Source organism: Cyrtonyx montezumae, unplaced genomic scaffold, assembly GCF_038088225.1.
Source record: "Cyrtonyx montezumae isolate F1298 unplaced genomic scaffold, pur_monq_1.0 scaffold_30, whole genome shotgun sequence".
Taxonomy (NCBI): Eukaryota; Metazoa; Chordata; class Aves; order Galliformes; family Odontophoridae; genus Cyrtonyx; species Cyrtonyx montezumae.
In genome coordinates, this window is record NW_027072035.1 from 7598537 (window position 1) to 7620692 (window position 22156).

At 36.0% G+C, this 22156-nt stretch overlaps 1 protein-coding gene across 1 annotated transcript in view; it reads right to left on the reverse strand.

Moving 5' to 3' along the window:
• The window catches only part of FBXL17 (F-box and leucine rich repeat protein 17), a 284489-nt gene that overhangs the window by 12807 nt on the left and 249526 nt on the right, over positions 1-22156 (reverse strand). The window contains exon 8 of the mRNA XM_065744235.1: positions 4298-4440. Within this exon, the coding sequence (XP_065600307.1) occupies positions 4298-4440 (143 nt within the window). The remainder of the gene's footprint in view (positions 1-4297; positions 4441-22156) is intronic.

A 22156-nucleotide genomic window follows, 5' to 3' on the forward strand; every position in this document is an offset into this window, starting at 1 on the left:
TGTCCTAGCTCACAGGGAGGTGAGGAATCTGCTTGACCCATCTGAACACCGCCATACCTATATGATAAGATTATTTGAGTTCTAATTTCGCAGGCAAGGCATTTGGCTTTGGCAACTAGGCTGCCATCAGGATACAAACCCAAGCATTCAGGCCGCCCTGAACCTCTCCATCAGTATCAGTGCACTCAGATCTCTATCAAGGTTATGTAGTGCAGAGAGAATCAAATTTGACTCCATTGCGGAGGTGTTAGTGAAAATTAGAAAAGGCATTTTCTCAGTATCCTTGCCCCAGTGTCTTTACATTGAAAAGAATACTATCTAACTATTTATTGTAAAACAAAATGTGGATAGTTCTGAAAGATATTTGGGTATTTGACTTTTTCTGTATTTGACTTGTAAACAGCAATTATGCTCCTATTTATTAACATTAAATGTTGAAAAAATAGTGTTAAAATGCTTATTAGAAAATTCTATCTTAAATACATGCCCTCATTACGGTGATCTCATGGTTAAGTTAGTGGCTTTTATGAGATTTCTGGATACAATGACATTTATTTTCAGGCAAAGAACATATTGCTCCTTGGTGTGCATGTTAGATGGTAAAGAACATGATAAAAAGAAAGGTCATGGCAACAGCAGTTTGATGAGAAATGAATAATTTGATTATTTTCATGGTGTGGATCAATAATGCTCTGCATCTACTGAAAACCACTGCCTGAAGGCACTTAGATAATCAATGGCTCAAAACAGAGCCTGCCTTTGCCCAAGCTTGCAGCCTCTCTGATCTTTCTTGGGAGGACCCTTGACGCCTTTAATTTATGTCAAGAGCATATCAAAGAAATTCCACAGAGCCTGGGTCATAAAGGGTATTTTAGTGGCAACCATTTGAAGTCTACTTACATGTGTTCCTTATGTAACTGTTTAAGTACTTCCCCTCCAATGCCCAGGAATTCCTAGAAAGCCACAAATACTACCTGGTACCACTGTAACAATCAGTGCCTTGGAAAAATAAGGTTGGTTAAAAGAGGAAAATCTAACCCATTCTTCACTGTAAGCTGGCAACAGTCCAAAGGCAAGAATTTCAGTCAACAGGGCATGTAAATAAACCCTTTTGCACCACCCAAGAATTCCCTCTAATGATGTGCTGGACATTGACATTTTTAATTTAAAAGAGCAGTCACTGGAAAAAATTAGTTCTGCATGATACTGGGAGAGACAGTTGAAGACATGGTTTTCTTCAGTAATTTCTCTGTTCATTTGCAGTGAAAAAAAAAGGGAACTGGCATCTTCCAGCTGCCAAAAACTTTCAAGTCAAGGATACTTACTTCATTCTGTCTGTGAAGCTATTTTTCCCATCAGGGCTTCACAAGAAAGGAAATGTTTTCCAGTAGTAATCCCAGTACCACAACGCTTTAACAGTGTTTCCTCACTTCTCAACAAGTTTGGCTACCATACTTTGAACACAGACACAGACACAGACACACACACACACACACACACAGGCATACAGAGTCAACATTGCTTTCCTATCTGCATGGAATTTTTCTCAGAAAATACTATTTTTCTATTTTGCAATTGATTTTTTAATATGACAAAGATAGTGCATAACCATTTGTAAAAAACTAGGGAAGCATTAACCAGCAGTTAAGAGAAATACAGACTGTAGTTCTTAGAGTTTAAGCAATGAGGTAGTAAGACTTGTTTACAGCATCAAGTTCACTGATTTTCTATAGGAGCTGAAAATTGAATAAAATTATTGCACTTATTAGTTCTTTGTTGATTGCTCAACATTAACTAAATCCACAAAATAAATATATGTAAAATTGATCAGGTGATTCGGGGTCAGATCTAATTCCCAAGGTCAAGTAACCCTTTGAACATTCTCTAAGTACATAATCTTAGCACAATCCATCAAAGAAATTCACACACTCTTTTCTTCTGTTGGCTCTTATAAAACACTAAAGTTTAGGAGATTAAGTGGAGTCAGCTTTAGTAGACAGAGCAATTCTTCCCCAGTGCTAAACCTCCCCTTGCAATGAAAGCTTTCTAAAGCTGGGTGTACAAAATCCTATTGCTAACTTTACAAATGACCTTAAAATTATTATTCATTGCCAGATGAAATACTGTGGATTTTTTTTTTAATGGTCATCTGTAAAGTATTGCAAAGGATGCATGGTAATGATTTTGAACATGAAGCAGCTTAGAATTAAAGAACTTATTTCTTCAGGTCATATCCAAGCAGGAGTTTGCATACTTGAGAGATATGCTTATGATGAGAATCACAATCTGGACCATGAAGTTTGGTTTTTGATGGCTGAAGAATACACAGTCCCTGCAGCTGTATTTTCAGATCTGAAACCAGAGATTGAGCTTCCAATAACTTTCAGCTATTTCTTCTCTCTCCCTGGCATCTTTCCGGCTCATCTCTGAACTTAAGCCATAAATCCTGAAGCCTACATAAAAGGTGATGCAGGACTGTACTGTTGTTCTCTCTCCTTATTGTGATATTCTGGTTAAAAGCATCCTCATCTAGGAGATTAATGAAAATGCAGTATACAGAGTAACTGCTAATAACTAACTATGAACGAATGCAATCTGGACAACCGTAGGGCTTTATTCTGTGACTTGTGCTGAGAAATGCATTGGTTTCATATTTTCTTAGGGCCTTTGAGCTTTTTTCTCATTTGCTAAGTACAAAAAGATGGAATTATCAGGAACACAACTGAATATATAGCTGAATATGAATACGTAAGTTAGCTTCAGACAACAAGTAATGTGCTTCTAATGGCTATACATCACCTAATGGGTTCAATTTTCTTGTAACTAGAGTGCGAAATAAGTGCCAGGAGAAGGCATCCCTCTGAAACATGTGGGAACAGTTCCTAAAGGAATGCTATATTATACCTTACAAAACACTGTCAGTAGTATTTGACATGGTTTACAAAGTCATGAAAAAACTCAACTACATCCCAGGAATCACATTTTTTTCCTTTATGAATGGACAAAAGGGTGATGAGCTTTATGGAAAGAAGTAGAAAAGGAAATACATTTGGTAAAAGACTACACCATATATCCAAATGTTTAAAAAACATCAGTGTATACCCACAAAATTTATCAGGCTATGAACCTGGTGCTCTAAACACAGAGATTCCACCTAAGACATTTGTTATTGGTGAGTCTTAATATACGTACTTCAATATTTTTCATGTTTGAACAAATCTAGAGTGAAAATCTTTTTTCTGCATGTTTATACTGAAGTAACAACAGAGTACAGTACTGAAAATAAGAAGTCAGAGAGATTTTGGTGTTAGTGAAACTCAGGGGCCTCTGAAGCTAAAACATGGGGGAAAAGCTTCGATTTGAGGGATATTAATTCAACATCATCTTAAATATGTTCATACGGATATAGAATAAATATTTTAAGAGTCTCTGAAAACAAGTAAGACATGAATGAGCTAGACTTGTCTTTTCTCTCTCTGACCAATGTTCCCACTTTTTTGTTCATCCCACCAAACTGACATTTTCAGTAGAGACTCCCTGATGTGAAATTCATTACCTCTAACACAAGTGAGTCTTGTACCTCTTTTTTTTCCCCAAAGGCTTCCAAACTTAAATGTTATGTAGTTAAGCCTCACTCTCAGCTGAGGAGGAAAATTACCACTTACACTCAAGTTCAAATTACAGAATGACAAATTTGTATTCTGTAAAAGAATATTACAGAAATTATTTTTAATGAAATAAAAGGCATTTCTATTATATTCCAAGTGTGAAAGATAGATATTAAAAAAATCTTTCCTTCCCCATCTGTTTTCCACACCATTACATATGAGCTAGAACACACAGACCTGTAGAAAATCACCCTGGAAGTAGCACTGTGATATTTTTAGTATTCTATTGTTTCTTCTTTCTTCTTTTTAAAAGATAAGAGCAGTCTATCATTGTAATGGCAAGACATACCAATCACTTTTAGCCACAAATACTCAAAATCCTCAGAGCCCAGATTTTACGTAAAACTTGAGTGACTATCTGAGGTTGTAGGTGTAGCCTGTGGGTGTATTTTGAAAATCTATGTCAGCAAAAATATATAATGCTCTTTTTAGTTCTCTAGATACTTTTTAGCAAAATATATGAACACAGTGTACTAGAAAGTTTACCACAGTAGTGAATAACAAGCCTATTTGTATAGCAAGACACAAATCTATTTTCCTTTTCTCTCACTCTCAGGAACACACACATCAACACTCACTCTCTCACAATTACTCTGAAGCAAGTACCAGTTCATGTGAAAGCTGCTTACCTGATCACACCTCATCAGCCCTAAATATCTTAGAGACTTGCTGTTTTGTGCAATTTGGGTGGCTCCATGGTCTGTAATTTCTTTGCACCATCCAACATCCACCGTCTCTATTGTCATGCTGTATCGCCCAATGGCAATCAGAGCTGTAAAAAATGTTAAAGATAGGAGCCACAGAATTAGAGAAGACAGTAAGCTCAGTTATATGTATATACACTAAATGATACCGAAAAGGAATTGTCAGGAGTTTTTGTGTACCTTGTAAAAATACTGTATTTTAGCATTTTGTAACCATAGATTAGCCATCAATTTAGGAATCGAGAAGTGCACATTCATTCACACAAAAACAGAGATAAACAGATCTTTTGATCTATTATTCTATCTATATGATTCACACAAATAGACCAGTTAGCATAGATATTCTATGTGAACTCTTTCAATTACTTTACTTGGAAAGATCAAAGACAAATAAATTGAAATTGAAGTAACTATAAAATAAAATAAACAAACAAAAAACCTACCACACTATTCAAAGAAAATAACTGATGTTGATAAAAATAACACCTTTTTTTTCAGCAAAGTGATTTTGCAAAGGCAGCACAAAGAATAGCAGGACATTTCCTGTTCCTGTGTTAATGAAACAAACAATTAAAAATCCTGAATGTATCTTACACCATATATTCTAAAACTCTTTTTCCTACTGTTTATAATGATGATGTGACAACAACCACACACTTCACTTTCATTTTTTCTTCAGGAACACTCTTCTAATTAAAAAAAAAAATAAAAAAGCCAGGAAGAGGAATTAAAATGGGAGCTTGAATTTGAACTTTCAAGAAAAGAAAGGAAAGGGGAACTGGAAATTTTAAAAGGACTGAAAATCACTGAGAATCTGAACAGCTTGGACAAGCTTTCTGATGATATGGGTTATCTGGAATGACATACAGGATTCTGATCACCATCACCTTGTTCACCAGAGATTATAAAACTTGTCAGGAGATGTAGGCTTAGAAACTGTTAGTACAGTTATATTTTATTAACAACAATGAACAGTTGCCTTCAATAGCTGAAAACGTAGCTCAAGAAAAAGTCCAATGCTTTCAGTGCAGGAAGTCAAGAATCATGATGTTTGCTCTTACTACACTAGATACAGTGCAGTTGCTGAAATGGAGATGAAGGAGTGACTTAGTATAAATAATGGAAATATTATTCAGGGGAAGATATTTCAGCAGATGCAGGCTGATTCCGTTCATACTATGGAGCCTTCAGGCAGAAAAGTTATGAAGAGCTGGTAGCTTTTGATATTCCAGATGTTAACCTTAGCTAACCAGGGTATACCTGAGTGCTGAAAGCAGAGAGAAAAAACCCACCTGACCTTGCAGTAGTTTTGTAGAGACCTGTACTACAAACGGCAGACAGCAGCAAGGATTATTTGTTAAGTTTTAAGTATTCAGGTGGACTTGATTTGCAAACAAAATCAGGCAAAGGAGGCCAGCTACATTCTCACAACCTGTGGAAGATGGAATGTAATACCACTTTTTTTCCCCAGCAGCTCATCAAAAAAGAGCAATGATAATTTAATTTTGCAGCTGGCATAATGAACTTTTGATACAGATATGTGTGCAGTTTGATTATGATTTCATTGATTTTCATATGACAGTTCAAATCCCTCTTTTCTGTACATCCCTAAAAACGAATCCTAATTCTGCAAGTGGGTAAATTTTTTTATAACACAATATAAACTTTGTTCCTATGAGCCCTATAAATATAGCACTTTAATAAAAGTCAGGGAGAGAGAGTCTGAAACTTTCTGTGCTTGTTTTGTAATAACAAAAGAAAGAGGAATTTCAGAAGACTTAATGAAAAATGTTTTAGACTTGCTTGTAGTGCAGGACTACGAAAGCCAACCAATACATTAGAATACTATCAGTCAAGTATAATTTGAAATTGTTTTTTAATATTTCTGCTAGTTTTCATAAAGTTACTATAATCTGTCATCACACTGAGGAAACAAAAAAGCACACCATTTCAAGGCTTCACGAAAAGTGATAAATAGAAGAAAATCAGCAGAGAATGCTTTCAAGAGAGTGACGTTAAAGATCATCAGATGTCACTGTTGAAGAATGCTCCTAGTAAAGGTACTGCAGGAAACTAGACATATAACTTATGAGAGCTCCTTTGAAACACTTAGATTAGAAAAAAAGTATGGAGTAATGCTGTTGAAATATTAAAAAGGATATTATGCTATGTGAAGAATGCTCAAGACGAAATTATAACCTGAGGTTTGTTACTCCAATAAGTTCCCTCGAATGTGGATAGCAAGAAATTTCATGCAGGTATTTCTATTTGCTCATAGTGAACAAACTGGAAGAATAAAGTATGGTATTTCTTACTTATCATTATTTTTCTTACCATTATATAGCAAAACATAAATTAAAACATGTTTCAATATCATTTAGTACGCATATCTTTGTATTTTGGCATTTTGAGGGGCAAAACATTTAATTTCTAGAGCAGGAATTTAAAGCAGACCTAAGTTTTACAATTTTTTTTAATAAGATAAACATTTATTTTGAACTAATCACAGAATCACAGAATTGAAGGGGTTAGAAGGGACCTCCAGAGATGTAATGTTAAAGGAATTTAATAATTTCTGAAACAAGAACAAAATAATTATCAAATCATGGATCATGAAGCCTCTTTACAAAACTGACCTTCAATTCTTGTTTTCTGAAAACCTATACTTTAATCTACTATTTCTGTGATGTGTTCATAGAATGAAGAGAATGAATAAGATCATCCCCAAGGTCTGGAAAACCTAAATCACTTCTGTAAATGAAAATGTATGTTTATGTTTTTTTTCATTCTCATTACTATATTTTGCCAATTAACAGGTAAACCAGAACATGTGATTTAAAGGTAGTATGAGACAATCAGCATATTTTTCATGCAAGTAACAGAACATACAGGAACAATACAAAGAGAAATAAAAAGCCCTGAACGTATCCATGAATATCACACATACACACAAAAAAAAAGTGACTGAAAAAAATATTTCAGCACTGTGATCTTCAGAGGTTCTTGGGGAAGGATAAATGAACACATTTTACAGTTTCACAGATTGATTTTCAAACAATTGCTAATCTGATGTCTTCATTTGTTCATCACTTTACTGTATATAAAAATTGGTGAAGTTTCATGCTGTAATTGATTTATGTGTCTGATGTATGTCTTAGACCAGTGATATCTGTGGTGCACTTTAGGTATGGGATGGCTGCATGGACAGTACTTTTGTCTTTCTGGCCTTTTCCCTGTAGCATACTCACCAGTCTCTACTCTGACTTGCTGTGGAGTCTACAGATGACATATGCATATATTTGGTTTCCTGTTCAACAGTATTAAGTAGCTGGGTGTTCTTTAGTAAACAGATACACATTTTTCTTACTTAATTACAAGTGATGCTAGAAATCAATTATGGTATTACAGATGGTGTCTGCCTGATGGCTGTTACAACATTTTATCAAACTTCAAGCAGAAAATCACAGATTTATGTTCTACTTTGCTAGTCTTCATCCCCAGATTAGCAGATGTCTTTCTTGTAAAAAAACACAAAACATTTTGACAAGAGCATATTCAAAACATTTCACTGTTACCCTGTAGTGATTTATCACAACAGCTCACCTACAAAATGCATAAAGTATGCCACTTTAAAACATTGATGGCATTTTTAGAAAACTTTAGATGTGTGTAATTGCACAGTGCTGGACAGAGAAAAGATCCACTATTCAGCCTCCAGCAGCAGTCAACAGTGGAGGCCAAAGAAAGAACATGAGAACAGGTGAATTTGTACTGATGCTTTCAACAAACACTTTCCTCACATGAAAAAAATTACAAACAGAACCTTCTGAAGCAAGGCTGGTGCCTCTATGCTTCTGTAAGTCCATCTAATCAGACATTTCATGTATAAAATCTCTTAGGCTTCTGGAGACCCTGCATCACAGAGCCCATCTGTTCGGCTGCCTTCTGTTCTGAAAACCAACTTCACTTATTTGTTTTGAACCTGCCCTAAAACTTGACCCCTTTTGTGACTGCTCAGTTCCCTTTCAAATGCTTTCTGGAAATCCCAACAGAGTGTATCAACCAGGCCTTCCTTATTCCTTGCTGACTTCTTCAAAGTACTCTGACTGTGAAGCACAATTTCTCTTAACAAAGCTATGTCAACTTTTCACCGATATATCATATTTATTCATGCGTTCACTAATTGTACTTCTAATTATCGCTAATTTGCCTAATACAGATGCCAGGTTTATCAGTTAATATTCCTCTGATCTTCCCTGAAACTTTTCTTAAAATACATCTGCCAAGCTGTCCCATGGTAGTCAAGCAGGGTGAAGGTAAAGATTAGACAGCTGTTAGCAGCTTGGCTACTTTATCTGTAAGTTTTTTTAGAAGTCTTGGATGCACACAGTTCTTCTGCTTCAATGAGCAAAATACTTTAAGCTTCAAGTTTCAGCCAGGAAAATGTTTGCATTGCTCAACAACTTTTTTTCTCCCTGTTCTGACTGCATTTGTCCACAATAAACAGAATATATTGCTATTCTCAGAAAGCCAGGCAGTAATTTAACAAGGACATGTACAGCAAAAGCCTTACAAAGTAAGACCAGATTCTTTGTCTTAGGAACTTGTAGCACAATCAGCAATAAAGAAGAACCAAAGGTGTGCTTCAATCAGATGAAAACCAGGCTTTAGACATAATGTCAAAACAGAAAAATTCAGCACCGTAAACTTGAGGTGGGTACACAAAATGCCACCATTTCATTTACAGTTGCCGGCTTTGACGTATGAACTTCTCTGTAAGTGAATATTTAACAGTGCATCCAATTCTTTTCTCTCCTTTTTCATACTTCCACTTATTTTGGCAAAAGCAAGTTTTCATATTTCTTTTTGCGGAGCTAGGTTGGAGGAATGGAAATCAACTGATGTACAGCTCCTACAAAGCAGAAGATAAAGTGTAATGTCTCTAACTCGAATTGGAAAATCACCCCCACAGCCTTGAGCTGTAGTAAGCAAAAAATTTCTCCTGTTAACAGTAGCACCAGTCGTTTGTTGCAGTTGGGAGAGTGAAAGGGCATATGCAGGATAAGGTAGAGGTCTTTTAGATGATCAGCTGGAATAGTTGGGAAAATAAAACAGATTTTGACATAGAGCACCACCGTTAGAAGCAAACAGAAATTTAACTAAATTTCCTTGTAAACAGATGTAGATATTTGCATCTACTACTATGGGCAGAAGTGACGGCCTTAGAGTGGAAAGATCTAGGAGGGCACTGAGCTTCTGAGCTGGCAAAACCAGAGGGATGAGGCTACTGTAGATAATCTGAAGGGCAGGCTCAGAAAAATCTACTTGGCAGTGTATAACCTTGAAGCTTTCCTCCTTAATTCTGCATATACTCTTAAAAAAATCAGAATATACTACTACGCTATCAAAAAAGAAAGTTTCAAAAATTTCAGTGACTAACATTTACAATTCAACTGATCAAGGTCATTCATTAATATGAGAATGTTATATCAGAGAAAGTAACATATGGATCTCTGGTATAAAGAACCAATATTCGGCCCAGTCTTAATTTAATTTTAATGCATTATTACATCTGGAAATAAACAGATGAGGTTTTGCATATTTTTTTACCTCCTAAAATTGCTTGGAAATCTAGTGTATTAAGCATAATTACATCTATTTTTACAAGCACACACCTACTGAACAATAGAATATCTCCTTAATAATTGCTAGTTCATTTTAACAGAAAATAAATGCGAGACTTTCTGTGTTGCTGCTCTCTTCCTCCTATCATCACCTAATACACCGTATATGCAAAAAGCATTGCATTTGGTCAGCCCTCACACTAAGAACTGGATATAAATATTTTTAAAAATTACCACTGACATCATCCTGACACTGGGGGCATTGTACGTATATATATGCAATCACTCAAAACACATTCTAGCACTTGTTTATTCCATTTTTAATTCATTAATGACAAAAGCATGTAAATGCTCAAGAATTAGCATTTTAAATTTCCTAACTCTCTAAATGTTTTATGCAGAGTAGAAATCAATCAGTCCTCCTCAAATTACCAAGCAATAGTTTTCTTATGAAACTTTCCATTATCTTCTATTTATTACTATAGCTAACAGCTATTAAGGTGGCTTTGATAGCCATCTACTTGCTCATGAAAAACCTAATGTACAACAAATTGTGGTGAAGTTCATGAGAGTTAAAACTGCAATAAGTAGACATAATAAAAAGAAAATTAGCAAAGAAAACTGCATATCTAGATGTTAACAAAACAACGTAATATTTCAACTTCACAGACTGCCATATTCTCCTTTTGCTGGTAGAGCTATACCTACCTAAACTATTTAAAATATCAAAGCTCTGGAGAAGCTGCAAAGAAAATGTATGAATGAAAAAAATTAAATGGGCTTTTCTATCTGTTGTTTATATTAGCCTACTGTATTGGAAACAAAACAGGAAGATGTAAATTATGCAGATAAAGTATAAACATTAGAGTGCAATGAAGCTTTACCACACAAAAATTAGTTTGATATTCCTTTTCCAGTAATTTGTGGAGAAGTATTTGTAAATTAGCCTGCAATTAAACACAAACACTTGTCAATTGTATAATACACAGTTGAATACACAGACAATATACTGCCAGCTTGTTCTACCGTATTACAATATTTAAGAACTGAAATTAAAACATTAACCTAAATATGTTACTAATATCCTCTACAGTACACAACTGGATATGTAGTTAACACAAACATTGCTTTTATAGTGAAAAGGCCCTGCTTTATCAGTGCACACTTATACAAATTCATTTTCCAAAAGTTTTGCAATTCGGGTTCTTTCCCTGAATAAGTGTGACAGAATTTGATTCTTCAGGGCTGATCGTGATGCTGTAAGCAAAACCTTGATGAGTTTATACACATCATATTAACCGATGGGATTTATGGTTACCCTCTGCATCAGTGAAGTTGCTGGTTATCTGCCATGCAAATTACATGAGCTCTTTCAATTCAGGTAATTGCAGAGACATGTATAGTATATGTCTAATCCCATTTCCATGTGCCAGAAATGTTTTGCTGCTCTAACTGTAGGCAGTGTTTGAAGAAATCACTGCTTGAATTTCCTGATACTGTCTATTGCCCAGAACAGAGGAATCACAGCTCGCAATGCACGTTGCTTCTGTATTAGAATAAAAATTACTGCATGGTACAACCTCTTAAAATCTGCAATTCATCTACTCCTGTTTCATATTTGTAAGAGTATTTCAGTAACTAAATAAATGTTTGTTGAACATTTACTGATATAAATCATGCATCAAGCACTGCAGTTCATCTGCTATAGAATAAAGCCTACTATGGGTATATAACTCAAAAATTTCACTTTGTACTGGCTTCCCAGTCCTAAATCCAGTTCCGCTTCACATTTGTGTGTCTAGATGACATGTAATACATCTCATATAACATCTACATTTAAGAGCCACCATGAATCACAGAACGGTTTGGGTTGAAAGGGACCTCAATGATCAACTTCCAACTCGACACAGACAGGGTTGCCAGATGCTAGATCAAGCACTAGATCAGACTGCCCAGGGCCCCATGTCAACTGGGCATCCTCAACCTCTTTGGGCAACCTCTTCCAGCACCTCACTACTCTCTAAAAAAAGCTTCCCCGGATATCTAATCTTAATCTCCCTTTCTTTAGTTTAAAACCATTTCCCCTTGCCCTATCACTATCTATCCATGTAAAAAGTTGCTTTTCTTCATGTTTATAAACTCCCTTTAAATATGGGAACATTGCAGTGAGGTCTCCCTGCAGCCTTCTCTTCTGCAGGTTGAACAAGCCCGATTCCTTCAGCCTGTCTTCATAAGATAGGTGTTCCAGTTCCTCTATCAACTTTGTGGCCCTCCTCTGGACCGTCTCCAAAAGCTGTACAGCCTTCTCCCTGGACCCTTGTGAATGGAAGTGATCTTTCCCTTTTTCCAGTCCCTGAAGACTTCACCTGACAGCCATCTTTTCAGATACGATGGAAAGTGGCTCAGCAACCACATCAGCCAGCTCTCTGGGGCACAGGTAATCTGGCCCTATGGAGTTGCACACACTCAGTCTCATGAGTTGGTCTTACACTAGGGAAAGAGTTTTCTCCTCCATTTCCCACTGATAGGTTCAGGCTCAGGGCTGTGAGGTTCAGAGATATGAGAATCCTGGTAGCCAGTGAAGACTGAGACACATAACTCAATGTACCTCATCCTTTTCCGTTCTCCATATCTGTTGTAGTCAGTACTGTTTAGCAAAGGAGGCACTCTCTCTATTGCCTGTCTCTTCTTTTCTTTAATATCTCTCACCAAGTTCAGTTCCATCTGTGCCCTGGTTTTCCTAATTCCAATCTAATCCTAATCTAAGTCAAGACAGTACCCCCATGTTCTTCCCAGTTTACACACCCTTGCTTCCACTGCCTGTACATCTACTTCTTTTTCCTCAGTTTGACCAGCAGGTCCTTGCCAAACCATACTGGTTTTGTGTCTCCCCTGTCTGCTTTCTTATTCTGAGGGACAGATAGTGCTTGCATTCACAGAAAGGCATCCTTTAAGTGTAACCAGTTTTGCTCCACTCCATTGCCTCTAAAGATAGCTTGCCAGGAGATGTCATCCAGCAACTCTTTAAATAGCATGAAGTTCACTCACCTGAAGTTCAGGGTCCTGAGTCTACTACTTGCCAGGCTCATGGTCCTTGAGATCATAAACTCAAAAAGGGCATGGTCACTGCAGCTCAGGCTGCCTCCAGTCTTAATGTCTTTAATGATTTCCTCCACATTAGTGAGCACGAGGTCCAGCAATCGTTCACTTCTGGTTGGCCTATTCAATACTTGAACCAGGAAGTTAGCGTCAATGGACTGCAAGTGTCTCCTGGATGGCTTACAGCTTGCCTTGTCTTGACAGCAGATATCCAAGTGTCTGAAATCCCGCATCAGGGTGAGAGCCTGTAAGTGTGAAACTTCCTGTAGCTGACACAGGAAGGCTTCAACAGGCTCTTCTTGATCAGTAGACCTGTTGAAGACCATGACCATCTATCCTTTATTGGTCCCACTCCTAATTTTAATCAATAGGCTCTTGTTTCTGACTTTCTCAAAGGCAGTTCCTTGCAGTCTATCCACTCCTTAACATACAGAGAAATTCCCTGCCTCTCTTACCTTACCTATCCCTTCAAAAAGTGTATAGCCCTCAATGGCAGTGCTCTGATTGCGTGAATCATCCCACTGTGTTTTTGTCATGATCAAAATTTTTTAAGTTAACCACTGTTTTCAACTTTGCTTGCTTATTTCCCATGTTGCATGTATTGGTATAAGAGCACCTGAGGTGGGCTTTCAGATGCATTTCCTTGCCAGAGGTGCCCTCCCACAAACCTCTAGGTCAAACATGAGGTTTTCTCCTTCTGCACTCTAGAGTGACAGTGTTCCCTGGCTCTTTTCTGTCACTCAGCAGTACAGATCCTTCTCCCAGCAGCTCTAGCTTAAAACCCTCGTAACAAATTCTGCCATTTTGCTCCTGAGTATACTCCTGCCCCTTCTGGTCAGTTGCATCCTGTCCCATGTCAATATTCCTGGTTTGTCAAAGGAGCCACGTAGATCATGGAAGCCATAGTGACACCACTCATGCAACCAGTCATTCAACTGGTCAGTTCTCTTTCTTCTGCTTGGACCCCATTCTCCCACTGGGAGGACTGAGGAGAACATCTCCTCTGCTCCTAATCCCTTCAACACCTTCCCAAGAGAAAAACTACAAGTCCTTTTTTATGTTTTTTAATTTCCTGGTCACATACTCATGAAACCCAGCTTGAAAGACCAAGAGAGGATAAGTCATCCATGAAAGACCAAAGCAAGACAGAACTTGTATAATAATAGGCTTTCTGCCAGGGAACTAATTGCACCCCATTTATAATTTAAAAACATTCTTTGTTATAACTGCACGAACAGTTACCTTGAAATAACAGTAAATACATAAATATATCCATGAACCAATATCTAACACAACCATATAGGCAACCAATTAAGTCCTTTCTCCCATGATATGGCATGCAAATGGGAGAGATGGTATGAGTTATTTTCTTTGTATTTTATAGAAGGTGTATTTTAGTATTTACAGCAAGTGCTCACAGGACAGTAACCAGACAGGTATGCAAATGGGAAAAACTTAAACTTCTGTAAATCCTTAAGAAGGTTAGAAAAAAAAGATACCTAGCCTGAAATATTTTCCCAGTGCACTGCTATATCATCTCTCTGGATGGCAAGTTTGCATTTTAACATACTTCGTCGTTTTTTTTTTTTTCCCTTTTCTTTTTTCTATTGTTTCCACCTGCCTTAGGCTGCTTGAGGTCTCCTGTGATAATTTTATTGTTACACTTTCGTGCATATGTGGCTATAGGCAACCTTCCTTGAGAATGAAGAACGGGACTGCAATAAAATGCAGAAACATACAGGGGCACAATCACACTGGGAAACCAATCTAATAAGACGCCTTAAGGAGATGAAAAGCAGAAAGACTATATCCCTCGAGCAAACCTGTTTTCTCCAAGAGTTTAGGAAATCTAGGTATATTCCCTTCATCAATGGATGCACATTTTACTTGGAAACATGTAGTGATTCTACAGTAATTTTGACAAAAACCTGCTTGAAAAAGATAACACACATTTTAAAACAATTTATTTCTGCTTTCTCATTAGTTAAAGCACTGGTTACCTTCAGAAAATTCAGAACATTTTTGAAGGCAAGAATAGCACCAAGGAAGTGAATTGATCTACTGTCTCCAATAGGAAAGAAGAGATGGGGGATAATCTATTAATTGCGTGCAATTAAAGAAAAAAAAATATGGAAATAATATTCCATACAGGTAGATATTTTCTTTTTTTTCTGTACCGATTCATACTGGTTTTAGTATGATTACTGTTACACAGTAAGCATTACTTTATTACAGTATATACTACTGAACTCGGTAAAAATTTTGTTAGCTGTTACATAGAAGTGAGTAACTGCTAAGTAAAGCTTTATCCTATAGTTCAAACCCTGAAAAACAGGGTAAGCATAGGGCTGTAATTTCCCAGGCAGAATAAATCTTGGTTACTTTTCATCTTGCAATTTGGCAAGTCTACCCTGATTAAAAACATACACAAACTAGGATGTTTGTACAAAAGTTATTCAAAAAACTACCTGGCAGAGTTTATGGCAAAACTGCTGCAAGTGAGAAATTAAATAAAAACAAAATAAAACAAGAACCAAGAAAAGAGCAATCTTTAAAAATCATCTTTGGTGTACAAGTAATAAACATCTGTTTCTCCATAAACCTGCATTCAAAAGAAGACTAAAATCATACAAAATTGAATGCAACATACATGGTACTGTCCTGCTTGTAAACTTTTAATAAAAATATTAATGAATACCCATTTCAGAGATGGTCTTAAGAAAAAACAGCCCTCATATATCAAGCTGATCAAAACAAGCTCTGTATTCTTTCTTTCCTGATGACAGTACAAGGTAACTTTCCACTGTTTTGCATAGGAGTAATTTCTGTCTTCACAGTCATATTGTAATCAAACATTGAAGGCAGTAAGACTGAACTTGGTCTGCAGGAAAATTATGGAGCTAATTCAAGCACATGTGAAGGACACAAAGATGACTGGAAACAGCAAGTGCAGATTTACTGTGGGGAAAACATGCCTGGCCAACCTGACTGAATTTCTATGATGAGATGGCTAGCTCTGTAGACAAGGGATATGTGAGTAATTTTGTACCAGGGGAGACATCTGAATGTCTACAGCACTTCCTTGAGAAGAAGTATTGAAGACTCTCACAGATGGCTGTTTCCTTTTCCATTTCAAAATTAGAAACACTTTTGTTTCAAGGTAACAAAACCACCATAAATTTCCTAAAGCATAAAAAGAGAGTTACACAAATAAAATACAACCTTTTCAAAATAGATAATGTGGTTTGAGTTTATTTAAACAACATATATCTGTGACAGCTGATATTTCTAGCTGTTACTGTGTCCAAGAGCTTAGTGACATTCAGAAATGAGTCACTAACGATGACTGAAAATACAGATCTAGCTAGCACTAAAAATAAAGGCTGAAGCCCCAAATGACATGGTATATATGCAACAAGTCAACTCAAAGAGGTATGAAAGAAAGCATATATATATATATATATATTGAAATCTGGAATCATTATAGAATTGGTATACGTGCTGCTTATGATTTTCTGTGAATGTTTTGGAAAAGCTAGAATACGGAGTACTTCAGAGGCTATGGGGACAATGACAGAATACACAATGTCATATAACGACCAAATGAAAAGCTCACAAAGTTTTGCTGGAACAGCATGAGTTGCTAACAGGTGGAAACTAGACAAATCACTTAGAATATACAAAAGCTTATTTAAAAAATTACACATCAATATATATATATATATTAACAGCACTGTCAAAATCCCATATTAACCACCACTTATTATACCAAACTTCTGATGAATGTGTTGAATTTGGAAAGTCCAAATCTCAGAGAAGAAATAAAACTGAGGATGCTGAAATGCTGACTTAAAAAAAAATCAAAATCTTCATTGGCTCTAATTCACATGCTATTGTAAGAGAGGAGGCAGAGACTAAGATTTCTGTCATTGTAAGGAAATGTAACTACTAAGCCTGGACAATAGTGGAATCAGCTAAGAGACTGCCTTTCTGAGACTGACTGAAAGTAATTCTAAATGATGTGGGAACATACCCTTCTGCAAATTTAACTTCGTCCTTCTTGCTCGCAGTCTTTAACTACTATATTCTTCTGATTAATAAATACTGACTTAATTTGAAAAGGCTGCTTGGTGGTCTGCAAATACTTGCCAAGACAAAGGATGACAACTCTCACAGAGGTCCACTCATTCCAGCATGGAGGAAAAGCAGTAAAATCAGAGATCTTAAAATGAGGAACAATAGAACTGCACATTTTGCCTTTTCAAAAAGGAGGACTCATAAATGTATCAGTTTGAAAGGTATCAAAAAGATTAAAACACTGAACATCTAACAAATGCATGACAACATGTTACTTCTGAGTCACACTTCTGAGTCTGCTAAAGGAAATTTTTTACTCCCATAAAAATTTCAAAATGTTTGAAGGTGAGAATCATTATTTAAATTATGATTCAGTATAACATTTCTTAAGACAATACAAACTTAGCAGCAAATAGATAAGACGATTTTTTAGTATATCAAACCAAATTTAGAGGAGATAAAGAAACCAAATAAAAGCTAACCAGAAGATAAACACTTATCACAAAAATAAAATCCTACGTGTACAATCTAAACAATGGAAGGAAGTGGCTACTGAAAACTACAACATGTCAACATAAAATGCCTGGTGTATGCTGCCTCATCTAGAGAGTAGGTATCAGACTGTTCTCAAAAATAATACAAAAAATTACAGGCATTTCCATCATTATAGCACAGCACAAGGTGTACACCAGGCACTGTTTGTGCACTTCAGCAAACATCTGTGGGTTGTGTTTTTTAATTCCCAGAAACATACTCAATACCCTTTTTTTAAGATACCAATATATTTATTTGGTTCATGAATCATAGAATGGTTTGGGTTGGGCGGAACCTTTATAATCACTATATAATCCAATCACCTCCCTCTAGAAAAGGTTGCTTGAAGCCCCATCCAGCCTGGCTCTAAATGCTTCCAGGGAGGGGGAATCTGCAAACTCACAGAGCAATCTGTTCCACTGTCTCACCACGCTCACAGCCAAGAATTTCTTCCTAATATCTAGTCTAAACCTACCTTCTTCCCGTATAAAACCATTTTTCTTTGTCGTATCACTGCCTACCTTTCTAAAAAGTCCCTCCATAGCTCTCCTATAGGCCCCCTCTGGTACTGGAAGGCTGCTATAAGATACCCCCATAGCCTTTTCTCTCCAGGAAGAAAAGCCCCACCTCTCTCAGCCTGTTCCTGAAGGGGGAGGTGCTCCAGCCCTCTGATCATATTTATGGCTCTTATTTGGACCTGCTCCAACAGCTGAGGAAGGACAACTTGATGAAAAATTGTATATCTATTTTTCTAACTCAGCCAGGTCATGTTCACTCTCCATACTTCTTTAGTCTTCTTCTAAAATAGTAAATAAGGAATGAAAAAACAAGGTTCCTGCAATAGGGCAAGATTTGTTACTTAGTCTCTTGAAGTTGTATGTCTAGGAACTAAGCATATCAGTTTGACTGAAAAGCACTGAACAGGGCGTAAAAAATTACGTGTTTTTCAAGACACTCTTGCATTATGTCATAAAACAGCAACTAGCTGTTATGAAAGGGCTAGGTGCAGAAGATGTGCAATCATGTGCATGAAATACAATGCATTTTGAAAGAAGAGCAGACTAGAGAAAGAAATCAGAAAAGCAAAATGGAAAAATCCCTACACATGTAAATAGATGTATATCTATGTACATAAATCCATGAATATACAATAACAGAGGGCATCGGCATATTTACTCACAATTCCCTAACATGTGCTTTTCTTCCTAAATACCTCTGGGTTTAAGTTTTGTCTTCATTTTCATTTTCATTACCTTTCTTTTACTTTTCTAAATAATTAAGACCATAGCACTATTCTGAAAAAAAAAACACCCACAAAACAACAAAATAAAATAAAATAAAATAAAATAAAATAAATAAAATAAAATAAAAAAGGCATCAAGGCACTGTATTCTGTAATAATTATTTGTAAAAATTTCACTGTCATGATTTACTAAAAAAATAATAAATGATGAGACAAACCACCTCAATATCCAGCCTCAATATGTCCCCAATACTATGTCACAGCCTGACTATAAATTTCTTCTCTGGGTGGTGTGTGTGTTTAATAGTGGTCCAGTTTTGAAGAAGATAGTTTTGAAACCACTGTGTTAAGAAGAGACTCAAAAATACCACATAGCAGTTTCTGATGATGGTACAAAAGCCAGAACTAGTCTAAAACACACTAACAAAACAAAACAAAAAATTCTTAGGCTAATATTGGAAATGTAATTTGAAGTACAGCAGCAATAACAGATATTGCCAAGTGATGTGACTGTGGTACAACTATGATACTTCTACAGCATTAAAAGAGCGAGTCCAAAATACAGGCTTTAAACAAAATAATCCAAGTGCACCATCACTGATTTTTCAACTACTTTACACACTTCATTTTGGATTTCTACCTTACTTAGCTGGATAAAAGCAACTTAGTTTTAGTTTTGTCTTTTTGCAACCACAATGAATTTTTATTCACAGAGATAACATCAATATGCCTATTTTATTTGCAAATCTTTAAACTAGTATATTGAAGCTTGGGGGCAACATGGTTTTAATCTGAGCACTAGCAATGTTTTTGAAGGCTTGCATATACCTCAAGTTCAGTAGATGCATAATCTTTTCTATTTCCAGTATTGATGGAAAAAAACTAGCAGGCCAGGAGAGGGTATGAAGCTGGGATGTGGAAGGATGACACAAATTTACGTAACGATACTATCCATCTTACAACCTTAAGCTTGTGCAAAATTCTTATCTAATTATGGCTGAGTACATTTGTACATGAGTGTTGAAGACAGCTCTGGGAATACCATTTGCTGTTAAAGGCTTTGCAGTGATCAGCAGAAGTACAAGCATTGCATTTTGTCAAGGACAGGCAAATCTTCACAAACATAGGCTGAACATCCATTGGAAGAGAGCGTGAAGAGGATTCATGAAATTAATCCAAGGTCCAGATAACCTTCCAGAAATGTTGTAGTACACAATGGAATCACAGGTCTAACAAAATGATCATTATGACAACAAGATGTAACCCTACACCAAATTTTTATTCAAAAATACTAGAATATATGCTTCTATACATAATCTAAGTTTATTTATTGTGCTTGGATGAATTCTAGAACTGAAATAGCATTTCTTTTATAACTGTTGTCGAGTAATAATATACTACTGAAGTATCTTTCAGATCCCTAAAGATCACAAAAAAAGACAATAATGCAGTGGCTAACAGACTGTTCTGAATATTTGCTATTGTGCTGATTGTTGCTTAGGTCTCAAATCACAGCATGAAGTTCCATTCTGCATGTGCTGCAACAAATCTACACAATCAGAGAAGGGCAAACTGTCAGCATCAATTCTGTATTTTTCTTTTTTTTGTCAGCATGTATCACTCCACATCTCAACATGAATTAACTTTAACACAGGATTTTGCGTCTATTAACATTTAATACGTTCCAATGCAGATATATTGTTCTGCTTTGGGAAACACAGTCAGAGGAAAGTGACGTAACTTGCCATTAATTTCATTATGACTAATGAAACTGAGGTTGTTCATATAAATCAATCTGACTGAATGCTGAGAGTGAGTGCAACTGACAAGGGGAATTGAAAAAAAAATGTATAAAGGTTCCAGTGAATCATCATAAGCAGGACTGAAAAATAATGAAGGAACAGTTTTCAGAAAATAATTTTGAAGACCCATCCTGTTAAATATCTGAAAGGTGTTGTGCATATTTTTGTAAGACAGATAAGGCCATATTTACGTGAAAAAAAAGGATTTATCTCTAATTTCTTACAGAATAGTTTAGGGCAGTCATCAATCTGTCTTCAGATAATGACAACCACATTGCATCTGGAAGATGTTTGTAGCTGAATGGTTGCACAATCTTCCCTAGAAAAATAACATTTCCAGCATTAATTAGCTGGCCTGCATAATGAATAGAAAGAAACTTCATAAAATTAGCTTACTGTAATCACCTGAAGAACTCTTTGAACATCAATTAACAAGATGAAATGCAAACAAAAAATGTTAGTCCCTAAGGGGCTAAAAAATACTTGCTTTCTGAAATATTTATCCATTGCAGTACACATCTAGGCAACTAATTATTACAATAAAGGCTATTTCCGTGGGAACTGGCCAGAAACACAGTTGAAAACAGTAAAACCTTTCTTCTCTAACAAAACCTGGAAGTTTTATCAGAGTGGATCAGGAAGTAAGGAATAGTTTACACGAATTAGAAAATTTCTCATTACTAGTAGCATGCATATATAATAAAATATTACATTTGCAATGTAAAAATGGTTTCAACAACACAGCCACGACACTTGATGCCTATCTAAGTTGATCATTGGGAATTAATTATTGGGTATTGATTATTGGCTTGTTAATATAAACAAAGATGCTGTTCCCTTTTATGATGGCATGTAAGAATGCAATAGCTTACGTGAGTATTCCATTTGGGTATCTTTTTCAAAAGTAACCACAGACTGAAAAATTGCATTGAGAAAGTAAAAAACTTGTGAAAACTGACTAGATAAAGAATTATGCACAGACAACAACAGACTAGAAGATAAAAATAAAATTTATCTGATTTTACACTACGTACACATTTTTCCAAAATTATGATATTAAAATATTGAAAAACATACTCAATTATTGCCAGCTGAAGTGAAGTTTCCAAATACACGGTGTCAGCAGATAAATTCACTCTTCTCTGAAATGCCTTCTAACAGCTTTTATAGGAACTGCACTGCTTCACAGTCCATTACAGACTTCCTGATGTAAGGGGTACAAGATTTCAGTTTCAGCTAACTATTCTGGGTAAATAAATTTTAATTGTTTTTGCGTATAAAGAATATTTTCTTGTGGGAGAAATTTTGGTACGTTCTGATCTGCATGCTAATGAAATTCTAGAACTGTTACTATGTAGTATTGACCATGTAAGCGAGAGACAAAGAAAAGGTCAGTACCATAATA